At 42.4% G+C, this 16,659-nt stretch overlaps 1 protein-coding gene across 4 annotated transcripts in view; it reads right to left on the reverse strand.

Moving 5' to 3' along the window:
- RBBP8 (RB binding protein 8, endonuclease) overlaps nt 1-14,653 on the reverse strand; it is a 55,268-nt gene extending 40,615 nt beyond the window's left edge. For 3 of the 4 annotated variants that reach the window (XM_066623571.1, XM_066623574.1, XM_066623575.1), the window contains exons 1-3: nt 14,534-14,653; nt 11,194-11,412; nt 5,319-5,361 (exon numbers count right to left, since the gene is read on the reverse strand). In XM_066623571.1, the coding sequence (XP_066479668.1) occupies nt 5,319-5,361; nt 11,194-11,305 (155 nt within the window). In that variant the 5' untranslated portion in view covers nt 11,306-11,412; nt 14,534-14,653. Of the gene's footprint in view, nt 1-5,318; nt 5,362-11,193; nt 11,413-12,576; nt 12,648-14,533 lie in introns of those variants that run through there. The other variant, XM_066623572.1, reaches the window with a different exon arrangement.
- Between the last annotated feature and the right edge of the window lie 2,006 nt (nt 14,654-16,659).

Raw genomic sequence — 16,659 nt, forward strand, 5'->3', positions numbered from 1 at the left:
TATATTAAATATAATATTATAATATTATATTTATTATAATATAATATTAAATATTAAATATATATTAACTATATTAATATTATATTAATCATATCATTAATTAAATGCAGATCTTAAAAATATATTATTAATACACAGCAATATACATGCTTTATAAATGATCAGCTGCTGATCACTGTTGGAGACAGGATGCTGGAGTAGGTAGATTTTATCTCGTCCAGGAGGACTCTTTTTTTTTAACTTTGTAAGCATACCAATAGAACTGTTTTATCAAGTGAACTTTGTGAACAACCAGTCTGACCAACATTACACACACATACACACACCCCTGAGGACCCCAATCCAACTAGTCATTTCTCCCATTCTCCTTGGATAGGATTGAACCCTTTATTAATTTAATGAAATGAAATTTTTCCAGCAGCTGGTGTGGAAAACAAAAATAGACCATGAAAATATATCAGAGCTGATAAGTGTTTGGTTAGGAAGCTGATTTGTCTCCTATACTAGGAGATGCACAGCTCAAGCCTATGTATGTCTACTCAGAAGTAAGTCCCATTAGAGTCAATGGGGCTTACTCCCAGGAAAGTGTGGATAGGATAGGGCTGGCAATCACTTCATCAATGGCTGATAAGTTTTTCTTTCAAATAGCAAGAATTTATCACTTTAAAAATACAGCCTTTCCTCTTCAGTCAAACAACAAGATTAATAAATCACTTTAAAAACAGTACCCTTTTTCTGCTTCTGGTCAAATAAAGTGTGTGCTTGTCTCTCCCCTCCCCCTTTGCCAACTGCATGGAAGCAACTTTAAGAGTCCTGATGACTGGTAAAATAGGAAGCGTTTTATTTGGGGAGGGGGAGGAAAGTGGGATGGTTTGGAGATTGAAAGAGGGGAGTGGAAGAGAGAGGGGGTTGAAAAGAGAGATTTCACTTTGATGAGAAGTGATCCCAGGCTGGGAACTAGGAACCAACCAGACAAGGATCATCGAGGGTTAAGGACTGCAAGCTGAGCATGCTCGGTACTTGCCAGATGGGGGTTGGAGTCCAAGAGCTTTGGAAACAACATGCAGCAAACAAAGAAGGCAGCAGCCTAGGAGTAGAGGGAGAAAAGGGCAGGGTGGCAGCAGCCATTTCTTCTGCTTTAAACTCCCATTCTGCTTTCAACTCCTGTTTCTTCTGCTTTAAAAAAAAGCGCAGACCATGGGCAGAAGATGGGCTCATATTCTGCCCAGGGGTGTGACTGTATTGCTGCAAGAGGACATCCTGCGCCTCCCCTTTGAGTTCCTGGTGCCTCCCTAAAGAGCTGTGCCTCACAGTTTGAATAACACTGGCTTATATGAAACCAACTCACTGTAGAGGTGTTTTGAACTGATGTTGCAATGAAATGAAAGCAGTTACAAGATAGTAGATAAGATTTACACCCTTAATTTTTGACGCACAGAAATTAAACAAGAAAGGATGCAATGCTAACCAACTTTCCAGCACCAATGTAAGGGCAGTGCAACTCTGAGGTAAGGGAACAAATATTCTCTTACCTTGAGGAGGCCTCCGTGACTGTCCCCCAACAGCTACAGGATGCAGCTCATACCCCATGGCTTAGCTATGCCAGTGCTGGAAAGTTGGTTAGGACTGTGCCCCAAGGGTTTTAACACCATACTAGAAAAAAAGGTTATTAAATTTGGATCCCCCAATCACTTAGGTCATTCACATAACGTTGCTTTTCAGCCATATCCAGCAGTAAAACAGTGGCTGAATACATTTTCTGCTTTAACTGCCTGATTAGGAATGCTAAAACTCCACCACAGCAAACACACAGCAGGATTCAATATATGGCTGCTGGTCTGCACTCACCATGGTGGGTCTCAGCTTGTGCAGGACAGTAATAAGTTATTCTTTAATCTAGCAATACAAGAGAAACCCTTTCACATACAAAGGATTACAAAACTATTCAAATTCTTTCTTCTAAAGCTAAGCAATTGTGGAAGGGAAATACTATTCAAACTTACCCAAAAGTAAATCCCATTGATCTCAGTGGGACTTAGGTCTGAGTAGATATGCATAGGATTCAGTCATACTGCTGCAGTCTTAAGCATAATCACTAGGAAGTACATTACACTAAGGCAGTGCCACTTTAGAAACATTATAAGACTCAGCTAGCTGTAAGAACATTCAGATTCTAATGGAGTAAGGAGTGAAGAAGGGGAGAAAAAAGTTTGTAAGGGTCCTGGGGCCACCAGGCAAGCAGACTGGCATTCTGGCTATGGAAATAAGTCTTCCTAATGAATGGTCCCTGACCCCACATTTACAAGATCATTAGCTTCAGAGCTGAACTAGGATGCAGCATAAGGAGCTCATTGTCTGTCTGGTTATCAGCTCTGAAATATTAAACCTCAGGTATTCAAGAAGAGTTAGGGAGAACAAGAACTCCTATAGAAGACTATTGTATCTACAATGCAGTAATTGTAAGAAGATTCCAGCAAATAATAATTAAGCCATTTAGCTAGGTATGCATTGTCATAACAAAATGTCATCAATAATACCTATCTTCCACTAACTGAGAGCTCAGCAAAAATGGAAACTTTTAACATGGAATAGAAACAAGCAAGAACATACTACAATTTAAAGTTACAAGAAGTTATCGGCAAACAATTCCAAAATCTAAATGGAAGTTACAATAAAAAATGTTTGGCAATTGGTATACATATACATTCTCAAAACAGTATCAGTCCAGTCCTATCCATGTTTATTTAGAAGTAAATTTAATTAGGATTTATCCTCTGTCAATGGGACTTATTCCCAAGGTTTGCTTAGCACTGCAGGTTTATTGTAACTGATTTAGACAGAGCAAGAAACACATTATTATAAAAATAGGGAAAAGTAGTAATAACTGAAAATAAATTAGCTATAAATGCATAGAAAACTGATAGATACAGACAAAAGCTCTGAAAACAACTTATATCAGTGAATGTCATAAATCAAGGCCATCTTAGCCCTAAATCTCAGCCATATGCAGGTGGAAATGGGTCCAGATCAGTTCCCTCCATGAGCACCTGGATCTGGTGCCTTGTCTTTTACTTGTCTTTAAGTCATTGTTTATCTTTAAGTCAGAGTTCACATCATATTATATCACAAATCACATTTCATTCTCAGTTTAAGAAAATTCAAACAGAGTGATGGATTTTGTGATTTGCTGCCATAAGTCCCTGAGAGGCACTGCAAAATACATGTTGCTGACATGTAATGTGGGACCATGGCTCAAACAGTTGGAGGCCCCAAGCATGCACTAACAGCTCATCCAGGTCACACTGGAGTAGGTTAAGTAGTGGGTTTTGGGCGGTTCCGGGGTGGAAAGGCCTGGGCAGGGGGTGGTTTGAGGGCAGAAAGGGGTGGGTCTCAGCAGTGGTTGTGCGTACTTGGATCCTATCTCCCTTTTCCTGGTCTGACACATCCCGTGACTCCTTCAACTTATGCCAGCTAAATAGCTGGCATAGGTCCAAGTAGATCAATTGGATGCCATAGGATGCAGCCTGTGCCCTGTTGGTGCCGTTGCATTGTGTAGGCTGGTGGGAGACAGTATTGGGGCACTAATGTAGAAGATTAGGCCAAATTGCCTTGCATACAAAGCGTACGCAAGGAAATAATTCTACAAGCAGATCTGTTTGAGCAAATATTTAGAACTAGAGGATTAGAAGTTGTAAATGAAGGAAGTAACCTCCTTCTCCCACAAATTACAGGTTGAGCCTTCTTATTTGTGGATTTTCTAGCCAGATTTTCTATCTGCGGAGTTGATTCAACGTGGGTCCCTTGACCCGCGTGGAGCCAGACATGGCTCAACCTGAAACCTCCAAAGGTGACCGGTGCTGCACTCTGGTTGCTTGGAGGCCGCATGGGCCTCCCCGGCCCTCAGGATGACTTCTGAGACTTCTGGGAGGCCTTAAAAGATCACTTCCAGTTTTACAGGAAAAATGGCCTTCAGATTTCCCATAAATCACCCAGTGTTTTCCTGTAAAACAGACCCTCAGATCAGTCTCTTGAGGTGACTGATTGGTCATAGTTCTGGTCACTTTCAAAGGGTTAAAGTGTCTTGAACCATGGATTTCATTATCTGTGATTTTTGGCATCTGCGTGAGTTCTGGGAATGGAACCCCCACGGATAATGAGCCACCACCTGCATAGTAGACACGAAAAAATGAATAGCAGTAAAAAGGTTAGGAATTTCTGGAGCATATTTAGCTTGGAAATCTAATATGCGGAAGTACAGTATAATTCAAGATTTCAGAGTAAAAAGAAATCTGAAAGGAACTAAAGCAGAAAGTGGCATTTTGATTAAGTCAGGGTAGAGTCTATTTAATTTGACAGAACTCAAACAGAAGAGACTGAAAGGGCTCCACCTAGTTTGGATGTCCAAACTGAGTAAACTCCAGCCAAAGCTGAATTGGTCCTAGCAAGACTGTGTTGGACAATGTTGGAAGACTCTTAAAAGGGGGCAGGACTTAATGACAACATAGCCATGAAAGTAGAAATAATTTACTTGTATACTAGCATCATACAACCACAACAGTATAGTAAAATACATAAGCTTACTGGTATATTTACAGTATAGTACGGGCGTGCCCCCTTATCTGCGGAGGTTCCATTCGGGAATCTCTGCAGATACCTGAAATTGTGGATATGGGCGAAAGTCCGTCCTTGCCGTCTGGGGGCTGTCTCCTCTCCAGAGGGGAGTCTGGAGGGGGTCCAAGCTCAGCAGAGGCAGGGAGATCCACCCCCAGGCTTCCCAATACTTTATAAGGCATTAAAAACGTCACTTCCAGTTTCTCTGTGAAACCAGAAGTCATGTTATTTGAGTTATACAGCTCAGTCTGAGCCCCAGAGGTTGGGGACAGATGTTCCCGGCCTCTGCTGAGCTCAGACTTTTCTCCAAAGATGAGGGGAGTAGAGCTCCCCTCGCCTCCAGAAGGGGTGTGCACAAGGGTGCGCGTAGCAGGGGGCATAGATTTGATCCATGAATAAATGAATCTGCGGATATGGAATCCACAGATATAGGGGCCCTCCTGTACAAATTCAGAAAATACAGCCCGGTCAAAATAACCTAGGTTTCAACACTACATTTGGCCTGGACCCACATAAAAGTCACAATAAAAACTTAAATTTGCAACAGTGGTATCACAACAACAAAGAAATGGAGAGGGGTGTGTGTGGCATGTGCACACACATACATGCAACCGCACACATTTTTGTAAGTTCAGAATAGTTAGACATTTAAGTTTTATTAGCTCTCTCTAACAAAGAATAATTATTGCAGTTGAGTGGGTACTTACAAGCACCTTTCTGTTTTCAGTTTGGAGATCTTCGACTGTAATCCTAAAGAAAGAAAGATCAAAACATAAGACTTTACCTTTTAAAATTCTCTATCTTGACAATTTAATGCAAAAGAAAAATTTCTAGGTAAGTATACGTGGAAACAGTGGTTGCCAACAAATTGCTTGTGCAACCTCCTAGGGCCGAATTACAGGTGTTGTGTGTGTGTGTGTTTCTTTTAAGCATCACATTTTTCAGTTATTTCAGTTCACAAAATGGATAAGAGCAAGGCAATGAAACAAATGAATTTATAAAAGTGCAGTAATAAAATTGTTAAAGAATTACAAAATATACAAAAAAGGTAATTTTTTTTAATCACCCATAGACCAGAGGTTTGTTTAAAATAAAAGTTCTTTAGAGCTCTCCTGAACACTAACTGATGTGGTAAACTTTGAACAGAAGAGCTTCATGGGCAGGGAGCTACCACTGAAAAAGCTCTCTCAAGGTAAATTTTATTTCTGATGGCAAGTGGCACTTGTAAAAAAGGTTTTGTCACTAGCCCTCAATGTACGAGGAGACATATATGAAAGATGTTCCCTAGAATCAGGTTGTATATCGTTTAGAAGTGAAAACCAACACTCTGAATCCAGTCCAGAAACAACCTGGCAGCCAATAAAGCCTTGTAGTGTTGCAGTTATATGCTCCACATATCTAGCCCTGATCACCTAATTAGGCTGCTGTATTCTTGACCAGTTGAAGTTTCCAAAGTTTTGCAAAGGACAGCTCCACATATTCAGCCCAGACAACAGATTACCAGGGCATCTACAACTACAGCTAGATCTTTCTTTTCCAGGAAGGGACATAGTGGGTCTATCAGCCAAAGAGGTAAAAAACACTCTTGGCTACAGTTTCTGTGGGGAGGGGATCAAGAAGGAGGCCCAAATTGAGGCATCTTCCCAAAGGATGAACCTATTTTTCTGAGACAAGTGTAACCTCAACAAGGACAGAACCACTCCACCATGAACATCTGTCTTGTCTGATGGAGTTCCAGTTTCTTCACCATCATCCAGTCCATTACTAAGCAGTCACTCAAAGTGAAGACCACTATGCGTATCGTCATTATATACATGGCACTTCACTTCAAGACACACACAATTTCTCTCAGCCATTTTATTTAGATGCTAAAAAGCATGGGAAGTAGAGCAAACCCTCACAAAACCCCATAGGACAATTTCCATAGGGGAGAACAGGAATCTCCCAGCACCGCCTTTTGGAATATTCCAGGAGGAGAGGAGTAAAACCACTACAGTGCAATGCCCCTTACCCATAAGCTCACATAGAAGGATTTAGAAGGATGGTATTGGTCTATGGTATTGAAAGGTGGTAAGAAGTCTGTAAGAACCAAAACTCCCATTGTTCAAGAGGTGCTCTTTCAAGTGGGGGGAGAGTAACTAGCCCACCTCACCCCAGCAGTGTCTTTTCTAGTGGCTGTCTGCAGGTGTTCTTTTGCATCTTTTTAGATTGTGAGCCCTTTTGGAACTGGGAGCCATTTGATTTTCTCTGTAAACCGCTTTGTGAACTTTTAGTTGAAAAGCAGTATATAAATACTGTTATTTTTATTATTATTATTAATAATAATAAATATATTAATATTAATTATTATTAGTAGTAATTATTTATTATTATTATTATTATTATTATTAATAATAATAATAATAATCTATCAGTGAAGGTCACAAATCAAGGCCATCTTAGCCCTAAATCTCAGCCATAAGCCAGGTGGAAATGGATCCAGAACAGTTCTATCCAAGAGCATCTGGAGCTGGTGCCTTGTCTTTTGCTTGTCTTTAAGTCATTGCTTATCTTTAAGTCAGAGTTCACATCATATCACAGAGTTCATTCACAGAGTTTGAGAAAATTCAAACAGAGCTTTCTGTTTGGAAAGCAATAGTCATCCCAAGGATTAATGTCATGTACCATTACAAGCAGAAGACAAAACAAAATGAAAAATGAATTCAGTGATAAAAAAAATCTTCAAAAGAGATTTTTTTTTGGGGGGGGGGGAAGGAAAGCCAATTCTTATCTTGTAAGCACTCAAGACCAGAAGGGCATTATGTTTGGTCATTCAGAGCAGCCAATAAAGTTTTCCTTAAAATCTGATTGCTATTTGGAAAAAAAGAAATCATGTCTGTGATTAAGATCCTTATAAAGTGCTCCACTTTAATCCTTCTCCACACCCATAAGAAAGAATGAGGCTGCACAACAATGAAGTTCTATAAGAACAGGTAGTCTGTTTGGTTTTGCTACTGTAACGCTAGTAACCTGAGCCACTACTGTAAAAGCAACATATTTAATGCCTAAGTATCACTCATTCTCTGGAATTCATGAAGAATGGTATTTATCAGAATGTTATAAAGATCTTTCTATACATCAAATGAGATTGTGGTATCCGGTTTGTTTTATATACAGTAATCTGAAAATAGAAGCTTGCTACAAATATAACTATCACTTCACCATAGACTAGAATCTTTTGTTTTCTCTGCATCTCTTTCAGTAAAAGACAGCATTTGCATTATTGCATTTCTTCAAGTAAACTATACACATAAAAGTTCATTCTGTTTAATGCAAACTGAATTCTAGCTAAAGGAATTGACATTTTCAGAGAAAGGCTTTCCAGCTTTTTCTATTCATTTTAGATTATCCCTAGACTTCCCACAAGGGCAGAATTATTTGTTACTTCAGTGAACACTTGCAGGGGGAATTGGAACATGGGACAGAGCAGGGGTGTCCAAACTCTTTGGCAGGAGGGCCATCATCTCTCTGACAGTGTGTCAGGGGCCGGGGAAAAAAAGAATTAGTTTACATTTAACATTTGAATAAATTTATGTAAACAAATATATTAGAGATGGAATTTATATGAATGAATAATAAAAGGCCTTTGCACAAAGCAAGGCCAGCCTTTCCTTCACTGCTGCTGCTACTTCACAGATGTGAAACAGCAAGCAGTGGAGGGAGCCTTTGGCCTGCAGCTCACACAACAGTCACCCTCATGCTGAGAGCAGTTGTGTTGGGCCAGTGTGGGCTCCAGCAAGTCTCCAGAGACTCACTGGAGACTGGGGGCTCCCCGTGGCATGGACTGGGGATGCCTGAGGGCTGCAAATAGCCTCCGGGCTGAGGTTTGGGCACCCCTGGGACAGAGGAAGGCTTAACTGTTCCCCCATTCACTGACTCTCTCCCACAGACCTTTCCCTAAGACTTTCTTTCACTAAATGTGACTTATTTCTGGTATCCAAACTGATGGGGAAGGGGGAAGAAATGGAAGAGAAGGCTAGGTTGAAGAGTTAAGAAGGGTGTTAAGTCCCCCCCCCCATTTTGACACATTAAATGAAGCTTGGTTTTGAATTCAAGACAGCCAGTACAATGCTCAAAATGTCATGTATAGACTATATTGTTTCCAACCATATCCTGTTAAAACCTGCTTAAAGGAAGTTACAAGACGTAACATATCATCTTCTGTTTGCTTTCTAGGTAGCATAATGATGAGGGGTGTATACAGAAAAGACAGGAGAACCAGAAACAAGTGTGTCAAGCACTTCTCTGACTACCACCTTACATAAGATATATTTTGCTGACATTTACAATTAAAAATTCATGAGTCAGTTTTAATTCTTATTTACAGACTTCAGAAATAAGTAAAGTCCAGGCAAGTCTGTGTTTGATGTGTCTTAAATATCATACCAGTTTCCACGGGAGGATCCTCACCTATTGCAAAAATTAAGTATCCTTCAGGCATGTCTTTGATGTAATCACACATGCTCTAATTTTACCAAGTATTGTGTGGAACACAGTAACAAAGGTTTAGACATGAAAAAAATCTGCCTAACAGCAAGACTATATTGACACACCTAAAGCCTATCCAAAGAAGTCTTCTTCAGAAGTAAGTCTGATCAATTTCAATGGGACTTCCAAGGAGACTATATATACAGACTACAGTGCTAACATGTCTCTGAAAGATATGCCTTTGCTCCTTTAAGGGGCAGGAAGGAGGGAATGCAGTGACACAATCCCCAGGACTGTGCCGCTCTCAGGGATTTCAGGGGCTGTCTTTTACTTACAAGAAGCTGCAGCAGGCTCCCAGGGGTGCAGGGGGCCCTGCAGAACACTTAGCAGGGCTCCCAAAGCACAGGGACTGTAAAAACAACTATTGTGACCCACTTCTGGCTTGCTATCGCAAGACTGAAAGTGGGTCGGGATCATTAATTTTACAGTCCCTGCACTTTGGGAGCCCTGAGGAGGCTTCTGTAGGGCTTCCCACACCCCCAGGAGCCTGCTGCAGCTTCTTGTAAGTAAAAGACAGCCCCTGACATCCATGACAGTAACATGATCCTGGGGATCCTGTCCCTACATTCCCCCTTCCCCACAAAAACTTACCTTTGGAGTTTTACTCTCAAGAAATTTGGGAATCCCTGGCCTACAGTGTTATATATAGGTCTCCTGGCAGCCTGAACTTTTCAAAATACATTATCAAAGTTAATACGAAGTGGAAGTTAATTCTTTTCGTTTTTAACTATGCTGATAAATTTTTATAAAATCCTATGCATATCTCTTGAAAAATGAATCCCACTAATTTCACTGGGGAATAATCTCAGGTAAGTGTAGGTAGGACTGCAATCTTAGTAAAGTCATAAACTCAATTTATGGCCTAAGGCAGCATTTCTCAAACTGTTGGTTGGGACCCACTAGGTGGGCCATGAGTCAATTTCAGATGGGTCTCCATTAATTTCATTTTATTATTATATTAGACTTGATGCTACCATGGTATGTAACTGCATTTGGGAAATGTGACAGAGCCGTAATTTTAATAGGCTAATTCCAGCAAGAGAAAGAGTGAAAGAATTAACTACACTAGACACAATTTGTTCTAATGTCATGGTGTTGAATACTTTTACATGAATTGGCACATAATGTTCTACTTAAGTGACTTTGGCAGCAATCCTAAACACACTGACTAGGGAGTAAGTCCCAGTGGAACTTACTTCATGCATAAGATTGAACCACAAATGTTGAAAAGATGCAGGTTATTCAAAACAAGCTCCAACATTCACCTGGAAATAACAGCCACACTGAAACTTCCACCCTGCTACATTGTCACCAGATGGTGGCTAAATATGCAAGACACAAAATTCCTCTAAGCAGCAGTCATATTTGGCATATTTGTTTCATAAACACACAACAATCTATTACACCTCTTGAATAGCCCTGAACCAGTAAACAAATTTTAATGGCAAAAAGCAGTGATAAAATGAACAAACTTGTAAAACTTCCCTTATGCATTACAATATTTTGCTTCTAAAAATACACACAGCTTTCCAGGTTGATACTTCAGGACTGATTCGTGGTTCCTGTACGGTGCTGTCAGTTACTAGATATATCAGGGGCATCTAAACCCCGGCCCGGGGGCCACTTACAGCTCTCGGAGGCTCCCAAACAGGGCCTCGGGGAGCCCCTAGTCTCCATTGAGCCTCTGGCCTTCCAGAGACTTGCTGGAGCCCATGCTGACCTGATGCAACTGCTCTCAGCATGAAGACAACTGTTCAACCTCTCATCTGAGCTGTGGGACAAGGGCTCCCTCTACTACTTGCTGTTTCATGTCTGCGATGCAGCAGTGGTAGTGAAGGAAAGGCTGGCCTTGCTTTGTGCAAGGCCTTGAGCTATGCCAAGACCTTCATTCATTCATATAAGTCCCATCTCTAATATATTCATTTATGTAAATTTATTCAAATTTTAAATTAATTCTTTCTTTCCCACCCCGACACAGTGTCAGAGATGATGTGGCCCTCCTGCCAAAATGTTTGGACAACCCTGAGATATACAGAGCAACAACTGCAGTCTTACCTTTGACTTCTTTATCGTGACATTCCTTCAGTTTGGACCACAGCTCCTTGAAGTAGTCAGTAGAAGGTTCTGCAGAGGTAGGACTTCCACAGCTTCCTCCTGAAGCACTCATCTTTTCTGTTTCCAGTTTTACACTTATTTTTTGCAGTACTTGCTGTTGATAGCCTTTTAGGTTTGCATTACACAGTCATAAAGCTCTTTTTCTAGACAACTGAATTCCTGCAATGACAGGTTGACAATTTTTACAGTGTAGTTCTCCAGAGATTACGTGCAGCAATATATAAAAACACATAGATCCATACATATTCCAAAGCAGAAGCTAGATCTGATACTTTTTCACTGCACCGTGACATACTGGTGTGCCACAGATAGTCCACAGGTGTGCCGCGGGAGTTTGGGAAAAGTCATTTATTAATAGGGCATTTGGAGAATTTGACATCAACCAACAGCATGATGTACCTTATCAAAGGTTAAAAAAAACTGATTGCGGTGACTTGACAATTTTAGTACTTTGTCATGGTGCCATGGGATGAAAATGTTGAAAATTGCTGGGCTACGTAACTGCTTTTCCCCCCTCAGTATCACTTTTCACGAGCTGCTTTTCCCCAGTAGGGACAAATTATACATGCATATACAGGCATGTTCCATTGTGGAATATCCTACGGTTAATTGAAACCATGGATAGGAATCTCCCCCATCCTCAGGAAGATCCTTTGAGCCCAGCGGGACTGTGGATATTCCTAGGGCTTCCCAGGTCCTCCCAATGGCTTAAAAGGCATTAAAAACATCACTTTCAGTTTCATGGAGAAACTGGAAGTAGCTTTTTTTCACTGTCAGGCTCAGTCTGAGCCTGGCAGAGCCTGTTGATGGATGTCTGTGGCCTCTGATGGGTTCAGTGGATGCTCTGGAGGCAAGGGGGCCACACACCCAATCCGCGGAACAGGGAATCACCCCATATAGAAACATATAGAAATACAAGCTAATGCACGGGACACATGGCACTAGTTTCAAGTAAAACATCAAGATAGTTTTGTTTCCAGAATAGAACAGGCATGTTACTGTGTTTTACCTTGGGTGGACTGGCAGAGATACCTATTGATAAGTACTGTTATCTACCTTCATAGTAGACATTTTTCACTTGTGGAACATGGTACCCATTGACATTAAACAGTTATCTAGGATAGTTCTAGATAACATACGAGTACAATTTACTGATACTTCATTGTTTTGTTTAGAACAGTGGTTCCCAAACTGGTGGGTTGTGACCTACCAGAGGAACCAGAAAAAGGCCATTCCCCTTTAAGAGAATATTCCAGAAATAGGCAGCAACACAATTGCTATGATTGCACTGCAGCAGGGCAGAGAAGGAATTTTTCCACTTACCTGGGGGTTGCTAAGGCTCTCCAGAGGGCCTAGGGAGCCTACAACCCTTCCAGCAGTTTGAAACTGCTCTGAAAAAGTAAAAAAACTTGCTTTCAGTTTTGCAACGAAAACAGGAAATACAGCAAAAATTACACTAAAGCAAATTCATTTAAAAAACCATGTCCTTTTGCTCATTGATTTAAAAACAGTCTTGCTGACCTTTTGTAATGCACACAGAGGCAATCAGAGTCTCACTCCAGGGGCGTAGAAAGGCTTCAAGGCATTGATCCCTTCCTTCCCCAGAAGACTAGCTTAGGGAAAGAATGGAGGAGGTGATAACTTGCATTCTTTCATGTGCTCAGGGGGAAGGGAGGGGTTGCTTGTCTGGGAGTGAGGCTGTAAGTGCCTGGAGAGAGAATGATTGATGGATTGGCTAACAGCTGCCCTCTCCTCCATTAATGAGGTTATTGTTAAATGTCTTTTTTCCTTTGATTTAATGGACCCTTCTCATCACAGTGAGATAAAATCACAGGTAAAAAAATCTGTGGATAATTAGATTACACTGGTAGTTGTTTTTTTCTTTATTTACAGCAGGGAGGGCTGCAGAGGGGGTTACAGCATAATCATAGCTATTATGTTGCTGCTCCCCTCCCCAAGACTTACAGATGACTGCATGTAGCATAATGCTGAATGTTTAGGATTAGTCATGTCAGTATAAAACATCTTTCCAATTTAAGGGCACGTACTAGAAATTAACAAAAATACAAATATTAACAAGAAACATAGAACACTTTCCTTTAATACTTTAACCACTTTGCCATATTCCCAGTCAGGGTGATTAAAGAGTGATACTTATGAACTTAGTGACCTGTCTGTCTTTGCAGCACAGTGTGCCTATACCTTTAACCATTGTATAGAAGAGGGAATTTTGGTAGGTGCAGCTTTTTAAACCCTTCCATGATCAGCTGCACCTGCAAAACTGCCTGATTCTATACAATGGTTAAAGGTATAGGCACACTATCCTCCATTGTATTTGGTCACCCTGGCCTCGGCACATTGGTGCAGGGGCATGTGGTGGGTGGGGAGGCAGAGCTGCCCCACCGGAGTCCTTCAAAAAGCACTGCCACCGTGTGAGGAGCCCAAGCACTCTCAACCCATACGCAGAGTGTGGCAAGCACATGGGTTGAGGGTGTTTGGGTGCCTCACATGGTGGCAGGGCTTTTCGAAGGACTCCAGTGGGGAGGCTCTGCCTCACCTGCCAACCATCCACTGCACATCCCTGCATTGGTGTGCTGCAAACTCTCTGCAGGTGTGCAACAGGAGCTTGGGTCATTTATTAATAGGGCCATTTGGGGATGTGAGGCCCCCCCCCCAGAAGCATGGTGCGCCAGGGTCCAAAAACTGATGGTGTGCCTTGACCATTTTAGTGCCTTGTCAGTGTGCTGTGAAATTAAAAAAAAAGGTTAAAATTCAAGAGGCAGCAGTTTCCACCACTCTCTCTCTCACATACACACACACACAACTGCGCCACACACATTGAAGTCATAGCTGAAGTCACACACACTGAGGTCACACACTGGAGTGTGACAATGAAGCCACACACACTGGAGTGTGACACCAAAGCCACAGCTGCAGTCACACACTGGAGTGCGACACCAAAGCCACAGACACTGAAGCCACAGCTATGTCCCAAGCTCTGGAGAGTGAAGAAGCCAGGTGTGTCCGTGGCAAAGGGCGGCTCTTTCAAGCAGGGCGGCTCCGGCGCTTCCCCTTCCTCTCACAGGAAAGGGGTCGCGGCCGCCGAGGCGCAGCCCCAGCACTGGGCAGAGGGCGCGCGGAGCACGTCTCGCCTCGGGCAGGAGCCGTTCCGCGCGGATGGCTTTGGGACTTGGCGGCGGCGGCGGCGGCCCACAGCGGCGAGGGGGCGAGAAGGGCTGGGGGGGGCGCGGGAGAGGCAGGCAGGCGCGCGCGCTGCTACCTGGCCAGGGCTCGTCGCCCTCCCTCTTTGTGCACTGCCGGCGGCGGGAAAGAGAAACGGAAAGCGCAACGAAGAGGCTTCAGCGTTTCTCCCGCCCGGCAAGCGGGCTGCTCTGCTGCTGCTGCTGCTGCTTCCCAGCTGCATCAGCGCGGGCTTCGGCGGGGCGGAGCTGCCCCTGGTGGCCGGAGGCTGTGCCGACCGCTGGGCTGAGAAGGGAAGAGCCCGGTGGGAAGCTCCTCCGCCTTCCTTGCAGGGAGATCCTGCCCTGAGTCGGCGTCCAGGGCGGGGCTCCACTCCGGAGCACCATAAGGAGTTGCTGAAGAGTGCCGCAGAGCATGTGCAAAGTGCTTTCCCTCCTCCGCTCAGTGCAACTCTGTGGGTGCCTGCTCTGAAGTAAGTTCCATTGAGTTCAGTGGAACTGACTCCCAGGCAGGGGTTGCCAGGCCTTCTCCTTGAGTCTGGAACACCTTGGGGAGTTACGGTAGAGTGCCACAGAGCATGTGCAAAGTGCTTTTTTTTTTTGCTCCTCTACTTAGTACAAGCTTATAGATGCTTACTCTGAAGTAAGTTCCATTGAGTTCAATGGAACCGACTCCCAGGAGATATACGAGATATAGGATAGCACTACTGTGATGATTACCCTAGGTTTCTGCAGGGTATGAGTCCTTGCCCTGTTAGAAGTGAGGCAGACTTGGTGGTTGTCAGGCATACTCCTTGAGTCTGGAGCACCATGTGGAGCTGTAGAGTGCCACAGAGCATGTGCAAAGTGCCTTTTCCCCTCCATGCAGTGCAAGCCCATGGATGCTACTACTTGGATCATTTAGGAGGGTAGTTGGTTGGTAAGAAGGGGCAAAGAACAGTGGGGAAATAAGAGGTAATTTTTTTTTCTTTCCCTCAAGAGCTGTAGGGATTTTTAAAAAAAATATAGTAATAGTATGTATATTGCTCTTCTCCAAAAGCATTTCACCTGTATTTTATCAGTCAGTTTTCTGGCAACTGTGAAGGAAGCCAATATTACTGTCCCCCAATCCATTAGGGGACATATACCATATAGGGGGTAGCAGATTGCAAGATGAGATCCTCTCTGCTATTTTAACAGCACTGTGAACTGTTGTGATTTTTTTTCCCCACCCTACTTTTGGTCCTTTTCTCCCATTTAGTGTAATGTGGAGCAAAACAATGGTCCTTTAAAAAAAAAAGTGAATGTTTGTATTTGCTTGTAGCCAGATTATTGCAGCAAGTATTGTATTGTAGTTTTATTTGCTTATAGCAAAATTACAGTATAGCCAAACTGGCTACAATAATTGGTTTATAGTCATCCCTCTCCTTTCAAGAAGTTGTTACTTTTCAAGAAGTAAATAGAGTACTTGCCTCAGATAAATTATATATTCATCTCTTAGTACATAGGTCTTAAAAAAAACCTGCCCTGAAGAAGATTGTACACAATGCAGAACTCAAATTTCTAAAAAGGGAACTGCATAGTTGTACAGTGTCCTGTTTGTGCTAAAGGTTAATAAATAACCTTTTGTGTTTGTGCTAAGGGTTAGAAAATAACATTTCCCACAGTTTGTTTCAAAGAATTGGTTAATTTGGAGAAATATGGCAAGTTACAGTATAGTGGGCATAGTGCTTGCTTCTTTGGTCATAAAGTACTGTAATATGTTAAAAGTACAGTTCCTCAGACCTAATTTTAGATGAACCACTTACATGCAGTTAATAGTGTAATTCTGTGTGGTTCATAGAGCATGAAAACACTGAAATTCTGTGGCCTGTTAGAGCTGGTCTGATGGCTTCATGCAAGCGATAAGATCAATTCATTGAGGACAAGTCTGTCTGGCTTTGGCTGAATGCTGTTTTCAGGTTCAGAGGCCATATATCTCTGAATGCTACTTGTAGAGGAGCGACAGGAAAGGAGGATGCCTTCTGTTTCTGGGCTTCCCATAGCCCAGTCATCTGGTTGTCCATGAATAGATAGGCCTTTGATCTGATCCAGCAGGACTGCTCTGTTCTTATACAGTGTTTCTCAAACTGTGGGTTGGGACCCACTAGGTGGGTTGTGAATCAATTTTAGGTGGGTCCTCATTTCAGTATTTTATTTTTAATATATTAGACTTGATGCTAACCTG

The sequence above is a fragment of the Tiliqua scincoides genome, chromosome 4 (genome assembly GCF_035046505.1).
Source record: "Tiliqua scincoides isolate rTilSci1 chromosome 4, rTilSci1.hap2, whole genome shotgun sequence".
Lineage (NCBI taxonomy): Eukaryota > Metazoa > Chordata > Lepidosauria > Squamata > Scincidae > Tiliqua > Tiliqua scincoides.